Source organism: Balaenoptera physalus (assembly GCF_965194825.1).
Source record: "Balaenoptera physalus genome assembly, chromosome: 8".
NCBI classification, from domain to species: Eukaryota; Metazoa; Chordata; class Mammalia; order Artiodactyla; family Balaenopteridae; genus Balaenoptera; species Balaenoptera physalus.
Genome location: NC_138887.1, coordinates 51,154,625 through 51,173,406, shown reverse-complemented (window position 1 = coordinate 51,173,406; position 18,782 = coordinate 51,154,625). Strand labels below are relative to the sequence as shown.

Genomic DNA, 18,782 nt, shown 5'->3' with positions numbered 1-18,782 from the left:
TGGGTGAGGAGGACCAATGACTAAATGAAAGCAACTCTATCCCCTTGTGTCTCACTTTCCCATGACATTTCTTGGTGTGATTCCTGCTGTCATGCACCATATCGGCTTTAGAATGATACTTACTGACAGTGTTATCTCTGCTTGAATAAAACCTCTTCATCTGATGTTTTTTGGTGCAGGTGAGTAGGCTAAACTAGAGATTTAAAAGAAGAAAGAGACAGATACTACAAGAAATGAACAGATCTAACATATAAAAGCAGAATTTTGTTCATTATAAAATTAGTTTTCTTTATAGCTTACTGGTCCAATCCCCTTATGAAGCCCAAAGACACATGTACCCCAATGTGCATTGAAGCACTATTTACAATAGCCAGGACATGGAAGCAACCTAAATGTCCATCGACAGATGAATGGATAGAGAAGGTGTGGTACATATGTACAGTGGAATATTACTCAGCCATAAAAAGAATGATATTGGGTCATTTGTAGAGACGTGGATGGACCTAGAGTCTGTCATACAGAGTGAAGGAAGTCAGAAAGAGAAAAATAAATATTGTATATTAAATGCATATATGTGGAATCTAGAAAAATAGTACAGATGAACCTATTTGCAGGGCAAGAATAGAGACGCAGATGCAGAGAACAGACATGTGGACACGGGGCGGGGGGTGGACGGGGGATGGGATGAATTGGGAGATTGGGACTGACGTATTGTGCACCGCCATGTGTAAAACAGATAGCTGGTGGGAACCTGCTGTATAGCGCAGGTAGCTCAGCTTGGTGTCTGTGGTGACCTCGATGGATGGGATGGGGGTGGGGTGGGAGGGAGGTCCAAGAGGGAGGGGATATACATATACCTGCAGCTGATTCACTCTGTTGTACAGCAGAAACTAACACAACATTGTAAAGCAACTATACCCCAACTTAAAAAAAGAAAGAAAAAAAGGAAAAATGATCTTGCCTTGGTTTCTTACTTACAGCTCCCTGGCTGTCTCCAATGACCCCCTAGATTTTTCAGTCTTTTTACATTCAAGGTATAGAGAGCTCAAGCTTTCCCTTTAGTCACCTGAGATCCTTCCTTTGAATTCCTGTTTTCAATTTGAGCACATGCCTGTTTGCCAGGTAACTAATGTTGGTGAAGTCCTGTTGGCTTAGAGTGAAGCACGTGGCTGTGGCAGTCAAAGACTGTCAACCAGAGAGATAAAGTTTCAGGTTCAAGTTCAGGGGCCAGAAACCAAAATCAAGGTAGCACCACAGAGCAGATTTTGGATCTGAAATCAGAAGAAGCAGAACAAGTCAAGGGGAGTGCTTCATATGCAGTGGAGTTGTGGTTTGGGTTTTAGACCTAAGTGTATATAAGTTGCATGATTTGGTTGAATGACTTTAAGAGTCACGGTTACAGCCAGAAATGACTTCACCTTTCGGGTGAAATACTGATGTCTTGCCACCTTTTCTTTATTCAAATAAAATAAATGCTATTCATATGATAGAGGAATAGTCACATTTATAGACAATGTACATTACAATAGCACTTAATAAATGGTTGTCTTTTACCTGCTGCACCACCATAGGTTTTGCTGACAGATGGCAATAGGCTGATATTGCCTCTCTATCATGACTTGAAAACTTGACACTCTTTCCCGCAATTTGTTTTATTTTAAAGGACACAGAGCCTTTATTGTATTTTGCTTAGATATTGATGTAAAAGTATTAATACACTTAGAAGACAGAAAAGACAGATATGTCCAAATCTTGAAAGACTTTCGGGATAGTAATGGGGCAATGGACATCTAGCAGCATAGGGCCCTTCAAGTCCATTTATGTGAAAAAGGTTGAGTGTTACCTCTTTCCTTGCTGATTCACAGTAAGGGACAGAGTGAAGGACAGTGTTGGCTTGTATAGCCACCCGCAAAGGGCTGTGGCTTTCTTGCCTGGGCAGTAAGCTTGGAGGGCCCAAAGGATTTCTTCTAGCCTCAGCCCCAGATGTTGTGGAATGACGTTTGAGGTCCCCTGCCTTAGTAAGTAGGTGAGGACCAATATCCTGATTGATTAATAACAAGGAGCGATCACTGTAGTCAATAAAAGACAATGCAAATTTGACAAGATTTTAGGTTTTTCTGTGACGCTCCTAGAGTCTCTCTAGCAATTTTCAGTAACACAGTACATTTTGGCTTTGGGGGTAAGGCTTGCGATGCCTTGTGTGGCTAAAGAAGCACAGCCTTTGGATGTTAAGGCAGGAAAAGCTTTGAAATCAGTAGTCTTTAGCTGATGTGAAGGAAAGTGAAGATGCTCCTAGTTCTGCCTACAGTTAATTGATGTAGATGATACTGAACTGTTAAAATAGTGAAATAAATTATTTTAGATCTAGAATTTGACTTTTCACAATATATTTCTTGGGAAATACATTCCTAGTAAAAGATTTTGTATTCAGTAGATAATTTTCCTGACAAAAAGAGTTTTAAAAAATCCTTTTGTATAACTTTACTCGGCATCCACATTCCAGCAATTTCTGAATTGGTTTCCTCTGCTGTGAGTAACTGATGACGTGTGATTTATGGACTTGGAATAATTGCATTTCTTGGCTGTCATATACTTTGAGTAAGAAATATTACATATGTTTCCAGAAAAATGATTTAAGGGAGAAAAGAGTGAAGTGATGCCAAGTTCTGAAACTTTATTTGGAAACGGTGTTCTAACCAAATGGTACTTAAGATGCTCTCTCTAAGTTTCTGAAATGTATTTGCTAAATAATCTGAAAATGTAGTTCTAAACATGCCACTTTCAAGCTAAGTCAATGAAAAAAGTAGAGGGCAGCATACTGTTCTCACCTTCTCAAGCCCAAGAAATGCAGAATTTTCCATTGACACATGGTGATAAGCTGAATAAATTTCTTCGAAAATAGGAGTTATACATCTCATTTTATCTGTCAAACATAAAATATTTGATAATTTAGTGGAATCTTTGCATGAACAGATTTTGTTTTTAAACATGAAATTTCTAAAGCAACTTAACTTTACTACGTGTTTGACCTACACTGTAGTTCTGCTAGTTTCGTTCAGTCCTTGGATTTAACTGGTTCACCAACTTCAAATTCCATGGAGTGTTTACCAACTCTTTTCACACATTCTGTTATAATGATAATTGGCTGACTGTGGAAGAAGTTTTATAAGTACTGAGGGTGAGGAACCATTCTCTTCGATGTGCTTTTGACTAGCATTGTCCAATAGGACTTTCTGAGATGATGCAAAATATTCTATAACTGTTGTCCATATGTGGCTGTTCAGCACTTGGACCGTGACTAGCTCAACTGAGAAACTGAATATTTGATTTTGTTTTAATTAATTTATATTTAAATTTAAATAATCACATGTGGATAGGATTGTGACTACTGTAGCAGATAATATAGTAGACCTAAGAACAGTGAATTTATGACCCTGAGCAATTCACATCTACACTTGTGGGTAGCCCTAACATTGGTTGCTCTGGATCATGTTCAAGGGTTTTCCTCAGTGGTTCTAAATTAGGGGGCAAAACTTCCCTACCAAAGATATAGGTGCAAATTTGTTGGATAGTTTTTATTGTCACAACTGAAATGTCCTCCTGGCATTTAGTGGGTGGGGGCCAGAGAGGCTTAATGGCCTGAAATGCCTAGTACAGTCTGCACAATGAATTACTGTCCACCCTAAATGCCAGTAGCAACCAATCTGACAAATCCAAATAGGTCAGCAGAGTTCTCTCTAAATAGTTCAGGTAAAGATTTCATTTGTGAGATCTCCTATCTCCAGTTAATTCTATCTCCTATGATCTCTATCCTATTTCCTCCTGCCTCTTTAGGGATCTCACCTTCTTTTATCATGCTCATTTTATCCTGTATCTTCAACCACTTCCTGTCTACATTAGAGCATACTTTAATCTTTCCATTTGCTCAAACAGGAAAGATTAAATGCCCTTTCTTACTCCCATGTCCTCTCCTCATTCACAGCATCCTATCCCCTGCCAATCTCAGAACTGCACATCTATTCATCAACTAATTGGGGAAATTATTTTTTGTATCGTGATGGAAAGAAAGCTCACACCATATGTAGTTTCAAAACACACCATTTATTATATAGACATATCAATAGAGTCATCATACTATGTCCCACTTCTAAGTAACTCATATTATATATATGTATGTGTAGAGACACACACACATGTTGAAAATTTTTCAGGCAGAGTCCACTTTTATTGTTTTATGCTTATAATTACTGCACCTTTCTGTAGCTAGTCTCTACAGCACACCACCACATTAGTTTCACATATTTTTTTCTAATTTAGTATCACATTACTTTTTCCCAAGTGTGGGCTCATGCTAAAACTGTAATGTGGTCACTTAAAATATTCTAGTTCATAGTTCAATGTTTTATGAAAATTAAATTTTTAAGTACTTGAACAATGTCTTCCTAACTTCCCCTACTTATCTCAAGAAGAATCACTACACATCCCAAATAAACCACTCTAAATAACTGAGTCCTGAAACTACTAAGTTAAAATAATTACATTAAAGATATATCTATACTTGGTTAAATACACTGTAGACTACTGGAATAACTGTGATGATGGCATCTCTTCTTAACTCTATGTCTAAGCAGTGATATGCCTACTTTTGTCCTTTAATGGGTGATTTCATATATCATTTCAAAAGGAATTAAAACATCTTACTGATGTATTATAACTCTGTATTGTACAAACATGTCTACAAAGAAATGCCACCTAAAATTAGAGTCAGTGGTTATTCTTTCAGTACAAAACTACATCCTTGCATAAAATCAGTAGAACCATATACACACAAAATACCTGCATTATATAGTATAGATTTTCAGTGACAAAGATCATGCCTATTTATGGCATCAAATAAACAGAAATGAAGTTGATTCATTATTTGAGGCTGCATTTGTGGGCCACTTCCGTAAATCTGCTGGCTAGTGAAGTTATTCATACGAGTTGGGAGACTTAAAAAACTACACCAGACAACCACAGTCCCGTCATTTCTTTTGAACAGATACAAACAGATATTTTATAAGCTGATTTAAATAGGGTAGGTGATGATCAAGTTGTTATAAATCTAAAAGACCTTCAGATTTCCATTAACTGGCATTCTTTTTATTTTGTTAGCACAACTAAAACCTATATTTTGCTTCTAAATTATAACATGTTCTCATACTGGATATTAAAGGTGTTAATTTACCTATCATTCAGTAAGTAACTCATAAAAAATGACTTGAAAACTGATTAGCTTTGGGGAATAATAAAAGTATACAATACAATGAGAGTTATATATTTTAAAATATATACTTTCTTTATCTGTTGCCACAAGTTATAGTCTCATAAATATTTTCAAAGACCAAGCTATTTTCTCGCCTATATGTAGTGTCATAGGTTACTATTTTAACATTCCGTTATGGAAGAGAGGGTTGAATTTAGCTGTGTAAATATAAGCCTATCTTTTAATTTCCTTCTACAGAGAATTCTTTCAGGTTCTTTGGATATAGGCATTCTTAAAAAATGGTCTGTATTTTTCCATGTGAATTGTAAAACAAAACAAAAAAACCTAAATTAAATTCTAACAAAGCTAATTGTACCTGCATCTTTTGGGCGTACATCATCTGTCCTTTTATATAATTTAATTGGGCTGTAAAGTGTTTGAAATATAAATAACATGAATAACTGCAAGTCATTCTGTCTATATTTATAAATGTGAAAGTATTTGAATTAAAGTTGTTATGCTTATAAATCCATATTAATAATTGTTTTTACATAAATATCATAATAATAGTAAAATGGCCAAATAATTAAGCAATCTATCTTGATACTACACTATTCAGATCACTTAACTCCATAATATCAGCCACAATGATATTTACATACAGCAGACATAATAAAGAAATAAAACTGAAAAAATATAGTAGAAATTAAATGTGACTTTGTGGGCATAGAAAAGCCTTGAACAATCACTTTCCCATTTCTGTGGGAATAGAATCTTGACAATATCCCCACAACACCACAATTTCCTTTCTACTACTTATTTACATTCATGAATGCTATAAGTATGTCCCATATATATTTTTCTATATTTACAGTATACATACACACACATACACACACACACACACTTTATTTTATTCTTAGGCTCATTCATAAACATGCCCATCAATCTACACAGTATAATCAAAACATATTCATTTATAACTTTTCGCTCTGTGGAAAAATGCAAAAATATCATACAGATTAATATTGTCTCTCTTAAAAAACCTCTTTTTTATGTTTTAGGTTTTTTGGTAATTTACAAATAAATTATGAAATATAGTTCATTCACAAACTGAAAATAATTACAATGTTTTTATAACAAGGCATTGCTGAGGTTTTAAATTGTGGCATTCTTTGAAGCCATTGTCTTTCAGAACAAAGACATCAATAAATTATTGTTATTTCTTGATATTTGCACTTTTTAATTACTTATATGAAATATGTCATTACAAATCTAACACTCATGCTAGTCAAATAGTGTTTGTGTAGAATGTGAATCTTTCTATTTTATCTATTCCTTTTTTTTTTTTTCCTGAAAAGTCTTTTTTAGAACAATCTGGAAAGTTGGTTGAAATTACTGTACTAGAACATTTCTGGAAAGTTTTTCACCAGTAAAAAAAAAAGCTGAAGAAGTAAAGTGAGGCAAAATAGAGGAAGAATAATTTTAGTAAGTACTCAGGAGAGATAACAGCAAATTCAAGAACTGTTTTAACTTATCTCCTAGTCCTTTGGTATTTCTTTGCCTCATGAAAATCTTTAAAAATGTTCAGTTCTTTAAAATATTGATTATACTCTTCCATTGAATATCAGCTGTGGTCCTCCATTGCTCATGTTGTCTGTCATTTCCTGTTAGGAAAATAACATGAATTAATTAAAATTCACTTTCAGAGTAAGACATTAATTTGATTAATGGGTTTACAAAACAGAAATTTCAAGCCATTGAAAAACTTGCTGACTTTTGGGGAAGGACAAGGATTAGTGTTGTTGCTGAATTTGAGGAAATGAAATTTCATGGCATCTTGGAACCCATGAAACGCTGAAGTGACAGTCTGTTAGACCGAAGTCTTCTACCCACAGCAACAGTTCAATCTCTCCTCAGCCCCCTTAGTTTCCCCTCTCAGCCCTCAACTCTGTTTTGGAAAGACCTCACCTAGAAAAGAAGATGGTTAAATACTCAAGTTTTTTCAATGTAAAGGTTCCTCTGTTGAGCATGTCAACAAAATGCCAACAGATTCTAGGGGTTACCTTTGCTCTATAGAAAAATGTGTGGGCTTTTTGTGAAGAACTGAAAAATGTCCACCAGGGGATTGCCTATCTGTAACTGAAGATCACTAGTAATTCACAGTAGGACAGATTGCTTTTCACGACACTTCACTCATACAGTAAAAAACAAACCGTAAAAGCTGAAACTAACACACCATTTTAAAGCAATTATACTCCAATAAAGATGTTAAAAAAAAACCACACACACACAAAATAAATTTAAAAAATAAAAATTAAAAAAAAAATTAAAATAAAGCTCTTAACATGTTTTTTTAAGAGATCAATTACTAAGTAGTTAATAAGGAAAACTACATGGGAAGGCAACAGAAATTTCGATATCAAGAATGAACTTACATAAAAAGTTTCACTTGCAATTTTAGAAAATATGTTAATTTAAGAAAAATTCAGATGCTTTAGAGTCATATGTTTTGTTAAACGTTAAACTCTTCCCTACACAATAAAAGGTAATGAGGACATGTGAGGCCCATTCACATTTATAATGGTAGTGCACCATATTATAAATAATATTTAGGCAAAACTATCTAAAAATAGATGAAAACATCTTTCCACACTTGAACAAGCCTATTTGCAAAAGAGCTGTAACGAGGACTCCAATTGAAATAAATTATTTTCTCAATGATCTTAAGCCTATCAGGTATATCTAATTTCTGTTTGGGTGAATTAAAAGTAAAAAGTAATGTGTTTGCTTCTGTAAACTTTAGAAATTCTTCCAAATCTTTATTTCAAAAATGAAAAGATATCACATGCCTCATTTTTAGTATCTTCTCTTTGAAAACTCAATATAGGAGATGGAGTAAAATAGAGGTGCTTACTTCTTGGATTTAGTGGTTTTGAAAGTTGCTTAGGAGAATCAGTGAGGGGCTGGAATGTAGGAATTGGTCTGATTTTGGAACTTGGCTTTTGAAAACTTTGGTGTCTTTTAGAAGACGGGGTAGAGCTACAGTCAAGAAAATGCTGAGGAAGAAGACAATATGCAAGGAAGACTCTTCCTCTTCTCACATCGAGACCCATCTCTCCATGCAAAGTGCCTGGCCCCTTCCAGGCCATAAGGGTAGTCTTGTATGTGGGTATCCACTATACCTACCCTAATAAGGTGCTGAGGAATTGCCTAAGGCCTAAAAACTCAAAAAGCTCTGACAAAAAGTGGAGAAGTTCTTTGGGCGCCAATAGCCTGCCTCTACTGTCTGGCAATGGTTCACTATAACTGAGAGGCTGTCTCTGCTAGACATATACTGTGAAAGTAGGTCTGATAATACATTGGGGTTATTGGGCTGAGGGTAAGTTTATTGATAAGATACCTGATTTGACATTCATTTAAAAACTCACTACTGGTGGCAAGAAAAATAGAAATGATCTCTCCAAAATGATCTTTAATAAAATTTACTCATCCATCTATTTCTATTCCTTCTAGTAGGACAAAAACAATTTTCTAAGGAATTTATAGAAGTAAGATTCATAGATGCCTTTTCTTCTCCTAAAATAACTTTGCATTCGAAAAGTAGCCTAAAAACAATCATAAAAAATTAAGGTATAAACTTTTATTGTGGGATTAAGAAAAAAATCCAGTTTTTAAAAACCTTACAAAAAGAAAGAATCTTCTTAACTAAAGTCACCCTAATATGGACACAGAAAAATCACTGGTAGGAAAAAAACAGTGAAAATTAGTTTTTAAGTGGTCAAGTATCTTCAGTTTATTTGCAGATAGGCATGTCCAATTTAGCAAAAGATTATACTTTAAATTTGGGGAGGACCAAATGTGACTGTTTGCAAATGGATATACTTTCTGCAATTGGGCCATAATATCTGTGTGACTCCCTGTATTTCTTATTATATTTTTTAACCAAAGCAAGAATGGTGACTATTTATTTTCAGAAATATAAAATATGGGAAATAAATTTGAAATGTATCATATCAGATAGGTTTACAAGAAGAAAGCTTTTATACAGAATTTTTACTGTATTAGTGTCAAACTTAAGTTATCTACTCATGCAGCTTTAGCATGAGAGCGATACAAAGTTTGCCTTTATCAGACACATGTATTATTAAAAACAGAACTCTGGTCTGTGAATGATATCGAGTCAGAATCATGATGTAGCAGCGAATAAAGGAGTCACAAATCATCCAAGCAGAAATGTGTTTGGATGCTTACAGGCAGGCTGAATATTTTAAATACTCAACCAACTTTCAAGCTGCAAGACTTTGCCATGTTGGTTTATGTCAGGTCCTCAAAGTAGTTCTCACAAAAGCAATACTTTGAGGAACAATATCACAGCATCAGTCCAGACTGATGTGCTGACATCATGGCTTCCTAGAAGAGGCAGTGCTTCCTGCAGTGACATTACAACATGGTAACTCCCTAGAAATCAGCGTACCTTGTAGGTAACTCTGGTGTCGGGGGCACCACCGGGCAGCTGGGCAAGTCGGTTATTTCAATAGCCCTCAATCTCTAATATAAATATAACAATCATACAATAAATATTGCACAAGCATATACACAGAAACCTAAATCACACTAGTACCAAAATAGAGCACAAAAGAGCCATTATCCAAATATATAATGATAACCTACTTTTAACAATCCATTTCTTTAAATTACCAGTCCTGCTATTTGTACTATTAATTCTTTTTTGAAGGATACATGTAGATCTGTTTAAAATTGCTTTCTTGGAACAATTTAAGAGCATCTACTCTCCTTATTTGAGTGTATAGATTGTATATGAAAGGGAAACACATGAACTACAGAATATTTTTTCTCAAAATCACATTATAAAGAAGTATGCAGTTGTAACTCTTGCTACTCTTTCTTCTATTCTGTTGTTATGCAATTTTATTTCCATGATATCAAGTAAAATGTGATGTGGCCATTATCTTAGTGAGTTTATTTTACAAATGTTTTATCTTTTCCTTAACAGATCCAGTAGCAGGAGCTGAATTAAGAAATACGGACAAAATGTAGAAGATACACAGACAGCTCCCTATATCATTTGTCCTTTGATGCAATAAATGTAACTTCTTGTTTGAATGGGTATCATGAAACAATTATGCAAGGAACATTATTTAAAACACAGGCAAAGCTACCCAAATATGCAGGAAGCTTAGATGAGAATTAAATGAAGCTTTATGTGTATTGTAATATCTGCACGGATAGGCAGGGCTTTTTGTTGCCTTATTAAAAGGCCCCTTTATGCGTGAAAATCTAATTTACATAATCAAATGCATCTACTTACAAGCACAAGGGGTGAGCGAGAAAGGAGAATCCATCGGATTTCTAAAACCGGCATTATTGAGTTGAGAGTGTTTTTAGTTTATGTTTTTCCTCAATACAATACGTCAAAAATCCATATTTATAAGACATTCAATATTTTATTAGTTCTGTTTTAGGAGCTGTGTTTTTGTATAGATAGAGAAAATTATGTCAAAAATAGGTGTGCCCAGAATTACAGGGAAAAAATAACTTTAAATTCCTATTCTTAGTCCAATAAGGCCACATTTTTATAAAATCCAATTCCTCAAATTCTCATCTAAAGCTGCAAGTTGATTCCCTAGATTTGGCGGCAGTCTTCATCGTGCGACAGCAACGCGGGGTAGAGGGACAAACTCACTTTCTCAGCCATTTCGTGCGAGTGATGCAGAGAGTGTTCCCTCTCGGAGAACAGCCTCCTCTGTTCATAGCTGGCTAGTCGACAAGTGAGCCAGGAAGAGAGGGTGCAGCCCCCGATCCCAATGCACGCAAGAGACATGGACGCGAGATGCAGGGGATAGAGGGAAGAGGTCTTCTTTGTCACCGCCCGAAGGAACTGAAAATTCAAGATGCCCCCAATGAGTCCACAGATGCAGCAGGCAGAAAAGAGGATCATCTGATACGAAAAAGAGAGGGGGAGTTAAAGCTGACTGGAACACACGGCACCGTCCTGCTGCACGTCAAGGATGGCTGAGTTACAATATAGAGAAGGTGCTTTTGGTGCTTCTTACAGGACAGGGCCTCTCTTTTCACCAAGATTCTCTGCACTCTGACTCAGTGGAGAGGGTGCAGACCACAGTGTTTCAGGAATTAATAGTTGACTATATAAAGGCCAGGGATACGTCTTACGAAAACTCTGAAGTAAGCAAAATTTATCTTCTAGGTAGATTCAGATTTAAATAATATCTAATATCTATTGCATGCTGCTATGCATTTCAATTAACCCACCAAGCTATCCTCTGAGAGGTGATATACATTTGGAAAATGAATGATGATCAGTTAACACTCAAATTTAGGAACTGAATCCAGATTTTTTTGACTCAAATTACGGTTTCACTGTTAATTCCCACCCCCTCACCCCCAATATTTAAATGTCTTCTCCCTGAACTGTCATTAGTTGCAGTGAGCTTCAAAACTCTGTACTTCTCTAGCTGTGTGAGCTTAGGGAATTTAGTTAATTCCTTTTTTTTTTTTTTTTCCATTTATAAGAATTTTCTTGTTTTAGTATCTATTTTCCCAACAGATAGTTTAGGGACCCTCTATGAACTGGTGCTTTATGTTACAAATCTTTTGTTACTCTGTGACACCACACAATAGATAGTCCAAAACCACTGTTTGGTTGACTGTTATGGAGAAACGCAGAATGTGGCTTTGCTTTTGATCCTACTCTTCGCTTGATCCGGGTCTCTGTTAATAGAGCTAGAGGTTTTTATTCAACCTAAATATCATAGGATCTCTGGCAGAACCAGGCACAATGCCTTTTGTGCGGTAAATGTTCTATGCATGTTTAATAAATTTAATTGAATATTCCAATAGCTTTAATAATTTTATTCTGTATTTGTGTCTAGTCTAAATTCTCCCATGAGCTTTGATGATACTTTATAGTGTGATACTAATTTAATTATCCAACCCTATTTCCATTTTTCTCTGAAACACTGTCTCTACTCTAATCACCTCCCTTGTCCCTCAGTATAGCTTGTTCATTCCCATTTCAATGATATTTTCATTTCCTGGAAACTATTTTGCTTCTTTCTTGGCTCCCTAGATGGAAGACTGACTCAAATCTAGTCCTAACTTCCTCAGAAAGCATTCCTGGACTTGACTGATCTCCTTTGGCATAAGTCCACAGGGCAAACAGCTACATAACTTACTTTAGCATTTAATTTTACTTTATTAGGTATTATTTTCTGTTGACAGTTAGTTGAATTTAGCAAACACTTAATGAGCACCTAGCATCTGTTAGGCCATGAGTGAGGCAGCGGTTGTCATTACAAAAAAAGAACAGCTGATAGTCATTCCCCTTGAGAACACTGCAGCCTTGTGTGAGAGAAGATCCAACGTTCCAACATGTTATGGCAAATATTAAGAAAGAAGGATGAAAGGTAGCCCTTGGAGTACGGAGGAGGGGAATGTAGCCCAACCAGGGGTTTCAGACAAGGCCTCCTTGACAACAGTTCATCTAGGCTAAGTGCATGTAGTTCCCAGCAAAGGGTAAGGCCATGGATGTACAAAATAGAACAATGGGCAGAAAGAACTACAGGTAGTTTGTTTTGTTTCTCTAACTTAATTCAGCATTCCTGCTTGCGTCTGTCTTTCTGTACTTATCACCAAAACTGAAAACCCAGTGATGGATGAGTATAATCTTCTAATGGTTGATGAAATATAGCATTGAATGTCAATTACCAAATCAACGAATCATCCCAAGTGGGAAACTGTAGCTCCCAATTTCAAATAGAATCAATCAGTTATATTTCCTTTTAAAGTACATTCAAATGACATGCTGTTTCTTGGGAATATATTTTGGTGTTTACTCATTCCCAGAAAATATGGAAAGATATTACATTCTAGCCTTCAAATAATGAATTACTGTTAATTAATAAAATAAATAACAAATTTAATAGACTATTACAGGAAAACACTCTCTCTCCTATAATTCCTTAAAGGCATGATACTTCATTAACATGTGCAGACAGAACATTCTCACCCAGGAATTAAAACGTTAAAATCTGCACCAAGTTTATAACCACATACTATTTTTAAATCTTACCAGACTAGAGATTCTAGACTTTAGAGATATTTGGAGTGGAGAAATTTTCACACAATTTGATTAAAGGGTAGAGAATCTTAGACAGTTAATGTCATCTATGGGAACCTCAGATGGTACAAGAGGATAAAGTGGATGGTAGTTTCTAAAAAGCTTAGATCTTATAATTTTTTTTTTATAACTTATAAGAAAATTAGGAAAACAGAAAAGACACTAGTGGCCTTTAAAAAATCCCTTCCCTTCCCTTCTTCTATGAACTGAATGTTTGTGTCCCTCCAAAATTCATATTTGAAGCCTAATCCCCAATATTATAGTATTTGGAGGCAGAACCTTTGGGAGATAATTAGGTCATGACAGTGGAGCCCTCATGAATAGGGTCCCTGTTTTTATAAGAGATTCTAGAGAGCCCGCTTCCCTCTTTTGCCACGAGAGAACACAGTCAGAAATTTGCAACCCAGAAGAGAGTCTTATTAGAACCCAACTATGCTGGCACCCTGATGTGGGACTTCCAGCCTCCAGAACTGTGAGAAATAAATTTCTGTTGTTTGTAAGCCACCCAGTCTATGGTACTTTGTTACAGCAGCCCAGACAGACTTAGATGTCTCCCCTCCCCGACCCGACCCTCCCCCTTCCTCCTTTCTCCCTTTCTCCCTCTCCTCTCCCTCCCTTTTCATTACTTCCCCTCCCTCCGTCCCTCCCCCTTTCTTTCCTTCCTTCCTTCTTTTGTTCCTTCTCTCCTTTATTCCTTTCCTTTTCTTTCACCCATGTTCCAAGAAATTGCTACTATATAGCCATGAAGAGTCTTGATAGAGGAAAAGTGTAGAAAGAAAGAAAGCAAACCATAGTAAAGAGTGATGGGAGAATTACAAATGCAAATTACAAGCCTCCAAAAAAATTTTTATCCAAAGGTTTCCCTTAATGTAATTTTTAAAAATTACATCTCACATATCTAAAGCAATGGGGGCTTCATCCTTTTTGTCACAATAGGTATTCTCACAAAGAAAATTGTGATTAGAAAAAGGAGTTGAACAAATGACTGCAATACTTCCCCTTCCCTGGTATCCTGGTCCCCTTCTCCTTTTTTCAGTCTCAAAGACCACTTTCTAGGGTCCATGTACAATATTAATTTTGCCAACTTATAAAGGTCTGTGATATTTCCTATTGTCCTCAATAAAATAAACATGCTTTTTCCTACTTTCTAACTCTCAAAAAATGTCATGAAAGGCAGTAGGGAATCCACACTGCAGCACGCAGAAATCCTCCTCCAGCCAATATCAGAGTGAACTGGGAGTGTATTCCGCAACCCCCCAAACCCACAGCAGTACCATAAAACTTCTGAGAACGCTTACATTTGCATTCACAGTCATAAAATAAAATTAAATAAAAAAACTTTGGGAATTAACTACAACTATAACAACACAGCTGTTTTGCTGCTTTGCAAAATTAACTTCACAGTCAAGGCTAGTAATCTTTAGGCCCAGTTCCATATCTAAACAGTTAAATTTCCCATGAACTCAAGCTCTGTCTTTTTCAGCTCGATGAAGGATTCCTGTGAGTGTCTGGGAATCTATAAACGAAAAGTGGAGACTGCCATCCACAGCAGTCATTAAGGGTTGCAGATTCATGTATTTAAAGAGTATATCAAAGCTCCTCCTTCTTTTTCTTTTGCCATAGTCTATAATAATCTTGATGGTTTTCTTTGAAAAGAAAAAAGCCAGGATTTATTTGTCAGTCTTCTTTTTATCCTAAATGAGTAACATTCAGGATATGAAAGTTGGCTAGTCATCATTTCCCTTTTCGAGTTCTTACATTTCAAACACTTCAATGCACAATACAAGCAAGGCAAAAACTTACGACAAGTCCAGATTTTTTTTTGGCGCACAATATTCCACATATGCCACACAGAAGAAACTGAAAAGGAAAAGAATAACAATTATTTCATATCCAAAGATAAGAGAACTCCTAGTTTTTAGTTTATAGTTCACTCATGACACTTTCTCCAGGGAAGCTTGAAAATTTTACATTCCCATCAAAAGCTGAAAAGGAAAATACCTGATTCTAGAATAGTAAGGGATAAAAATGCAAACTCTAAAGAAAGTTTTGTGCAAAGTTGATATAGGTGATTGTGGAATTTAAGCAAAACTTGAATCTGTTTTACCGCCAGGCAAAATGATGAAGTAGATGAATTTAGAGTTTTGTTCCTCCTGTCTACTTTCACTGTCTTCTTATCCCTTCCTATTTTCTCAGGAGAAAAGTGGTATGGTACATTCACTGGTACGGCTGTACTGTACATTCATTCATACTAAGTAATTAGAAATCAATGGGCTCTGCTACAGAAAGGGAATATAACACACATAAAAAGGGAAGGCATCAGACAGGGAGATGTTTTTTCCGTAGAGATATTCTTTGTACTTCTCAAACTGTGTCAGGTAAAATAGCTGCCTCCTCATTCTACCAGAAATGTCAGAAGAACACAACGGGATGAAGCTATCAGTGGTATGTAATTGCTTGTAAATAAGCACATTGGTGACATAATTGCTTTGCAAAAGCAGCTGCATGAAATCATCTACCCGTTCCACACTATTACACATTTTGGTTATCAGAAAGGGATAAATTGTTTAATTTGGAGACAAACGTTTAGGGCCATTTGTGCATACTTTTGCTGGAATTAAACCATATAAGTAAAATAATAAACTCATTAATAAGGACTTTCAGATTAGCAAAGAAAACTGAAAATGGTTAAGCTTGTTTTCATTTGATTTTTCTTTTAAAATGTTGCTATCTCAAGTCAGAACTAATAATATAAGTGGTTTTAACTGAGTATTATACACATGAATAGATTTTAAAATATACACATCAAAATACTCTAAGGATTATCTGAAATAAGTAATATGCTTGTGGGAAGCACCAACAAAATTTGATTAAAAATAATAGGTAAGAAAAATTTACCTTCGCAGGGAACTTTCCATACAGGGGAACAAAATGATTAGAAAGCAAGCAATGATGCAGCAAGACAGATAAGGGACCACAAAGATATATAAGAATTTGGTATATAATATAGATGACCTTTCAAATTCATGGGGAAAAGATCAGAACTATTTATTCAATAAATGTAATTGGGACAATTTGTTAATCTTCCCTAACATCATACACCAAATGCCTACAAAGCAGTTTGAACAGCTAAATGTATAAAAAAAAAATGGGGTAGGAGATGATAAAGTAAAAGATTTATATGATTTTAGAGAAGTGGGAAGGATTTTCTAAACATAGCAGCAAAGTCACAGACCAAAATGGAAAATACTTACAAATACTAACACATACAATTATAATTTTGATAGTACAAAATATCATAACTCTCAAAGGCAAAAAATTAAATTGGGATTATATTCAGAAAGTATATAACAGACAAAGGGTCGACATACCATATAAATAGATCTAACAGAATAATTTTCATACCATAAAACCATGAGCAGATAGAAACTCAGAACTTTATAAAATGTGAATATGTGCAGAATTTTCAGAAGGCTTAAAAAGCAACTTCTGAGTGACTACTTCTCACCCCTCTCTGTGTTCTAAGTCTAGATGATCTTGTCCTCATATGGACTCTTTCTTACTGATCCCATCTCAGACCTTTCAAGGTTATGCTCAAGTCATTCCAGTTTGGACCAGTTCCGTGCCTCTCAGTGCTTCCAAGCTCCAAATCAAAGCTTCAGCATGTCTTACTCCTGCTTCCCTGACTAACCCATTATTCACCCTGAAAGTCCATTCACCCAGAACTCATTATTGAAATAATTTGAAAGCAGTGCAGTTTTGTGTTCCTTGGATCTTTTTGAAATCTATAAACATTGCAATTATTTATTCACAACAAAGCCCAAGGGGACCTCAGGACCATAAGCAGAGCTCTCCAACCTAACTCTCCATTCACTTGGTTGGAAAAACTAAGCGCAATAAAATTGCTTCTTCCTATTGTACCTCTAAGAAATTTGGGGAGGGGGAAGGTAGAGTAGGAAGGGAATCCAACAATGTTTTTCCACTCTCAAGCAGGCCTGCAGTGTAAATACTTCTGATGGGTATCCAAAATTCACACTCCTTAGAGAAAACTGTAACCTGAGAAAAAGTAGACCCATGTAATGGGAAGTATACAAAATCATGCAATTCTGAGGAGGCTTTAAGGGATCCTGGCTTGAGTTTAGCCATCACAGTTTACAGAAAAGAGTAAAAGCACAAAAAAGCAGTAAATAATCTTTTATTTTACTGGCTAACTTTACCCCAAGTCATAGCACCACAAGGGATCTTAAAAGATGACTTAATTCAGCCCTTGCAGTTTGCACATGGGAAACGAGTGGTCCAGACAGGTTTAGTGACTTACTCAAGGTCACACACCAAGGTCACAAATCACACATAAAATCCCAGGCTTGATTAAGTGTCTAAGTTAATTTATTTCTAATTACATAATGGGAATGCTTTTCAAAAGGATTTTTCAGTTTTAGTGCAGACTGCATTATGCTAGCAGATCCGACCATAAGCATTCAATGACACTTCATCATCTATAACTGCACTCTTTACCCTTGCCATTTGTTAATTTTTGTTGTAATAAAAGTAATTATAAGATTAGTTGACTGTATCACAGTCTAAAATTAAGTGTACCTTACTATATAAGGAGTCTGTTATAGTATTTCAAGATACTATTTTTGTTCAACATAACTTTATCCAGGATGTAGAATACTGACCCACATTACAGAAATTATGAAACAAGTGAAAAACAAATTAGTTAAAAAAAAAAAAGTAAAACTGATAGCTGGATATCTATATCTCTATCTCTATCCTGAATTAGATATACAATTTTACATGAGAAAATATAATTTTATTTCTGAGAAGGTAGGGAGAATTATTTGCTTAATTTTAATTTTAATCCAGGGAGAATTATTTGCTTTGCTCTTACTAGGAAGTTATATAAATGAAGCAATCTAATGATAGGGCATCAAGGGCAACTATGTAATAAAACTAGTTAAGTCCTCCAAGTGGAATTTGTTTGATTTCAATTTAGATTAAATTCAATAGATAACTAAGGCTGCGACTCACTGTAGAATGAAATGGGGCTGTTATGGAAATAGCATTCTATATTTTGAGTGGGTTTTCTTAATGAAAGGTCCATGGAGGCTTCTGCTGTTGCTTAGGACGTAGAAAGCCTAAAGCAATACCACCTTAACAGTAAGAAAAAGTGAATAAACTACAGACTGATAACTTTTCTAGAAGTGAGCAGGGACAATGGAAAGCTGAGGGTGAGGCACTGACACTGAAAAAGTTCAGGTAACCACAGCCCTCCATTAATGGAATTTGAAGACTTGATGCACCAAAGATAATCAATATAACAGTAAAATCAATTCCTCACAAGGATGACTCCACCTTTCACACTAACAGCCTAAA

The 18,782-nt window shown here is 35.6% G+C and overlaps 1 protein-coding gene across 5 annotated transcripts in view; it reads right to left on the bottom strand.

Moving 5' to 3' along the window:
* Positions 1-4,082: 4,082 nt before the first annotated feature.
* Positions 4,083-18,782, bottom strand: part of TMEM196 (transmembrane protein 196) — a 230,981-nt gene continuing 216,281 nt past the window's right edge. For 3 of the 5 annotated variants that reach the window (XM_082472794.1, XM_082472793.1, XM_082472790.1), the window contains 3 exons: positions 15,210-15,266; positions 10,953-11,207; positions 4,083-9,796 (listed from right to left, as the gene is read on the bottom strand). In XM_082472794.1, coding sequence (XP_082328920.1) covers positions 9,707-9,796; positions 10,953-11,207; positions 15,210-15,266 — 402 coding nt within the window. In that variant the 3' untranslated portion in view covers positions 4,083-9,706. The remainder of the gene's footprint in view (positions 9,797-10,952; positions 11,208-15,209; positions 15,267-18,782) is intronic. The other 2 variants (XM_082472791.1, XM_082472792.1) reach the window with 2 other exon arrangements.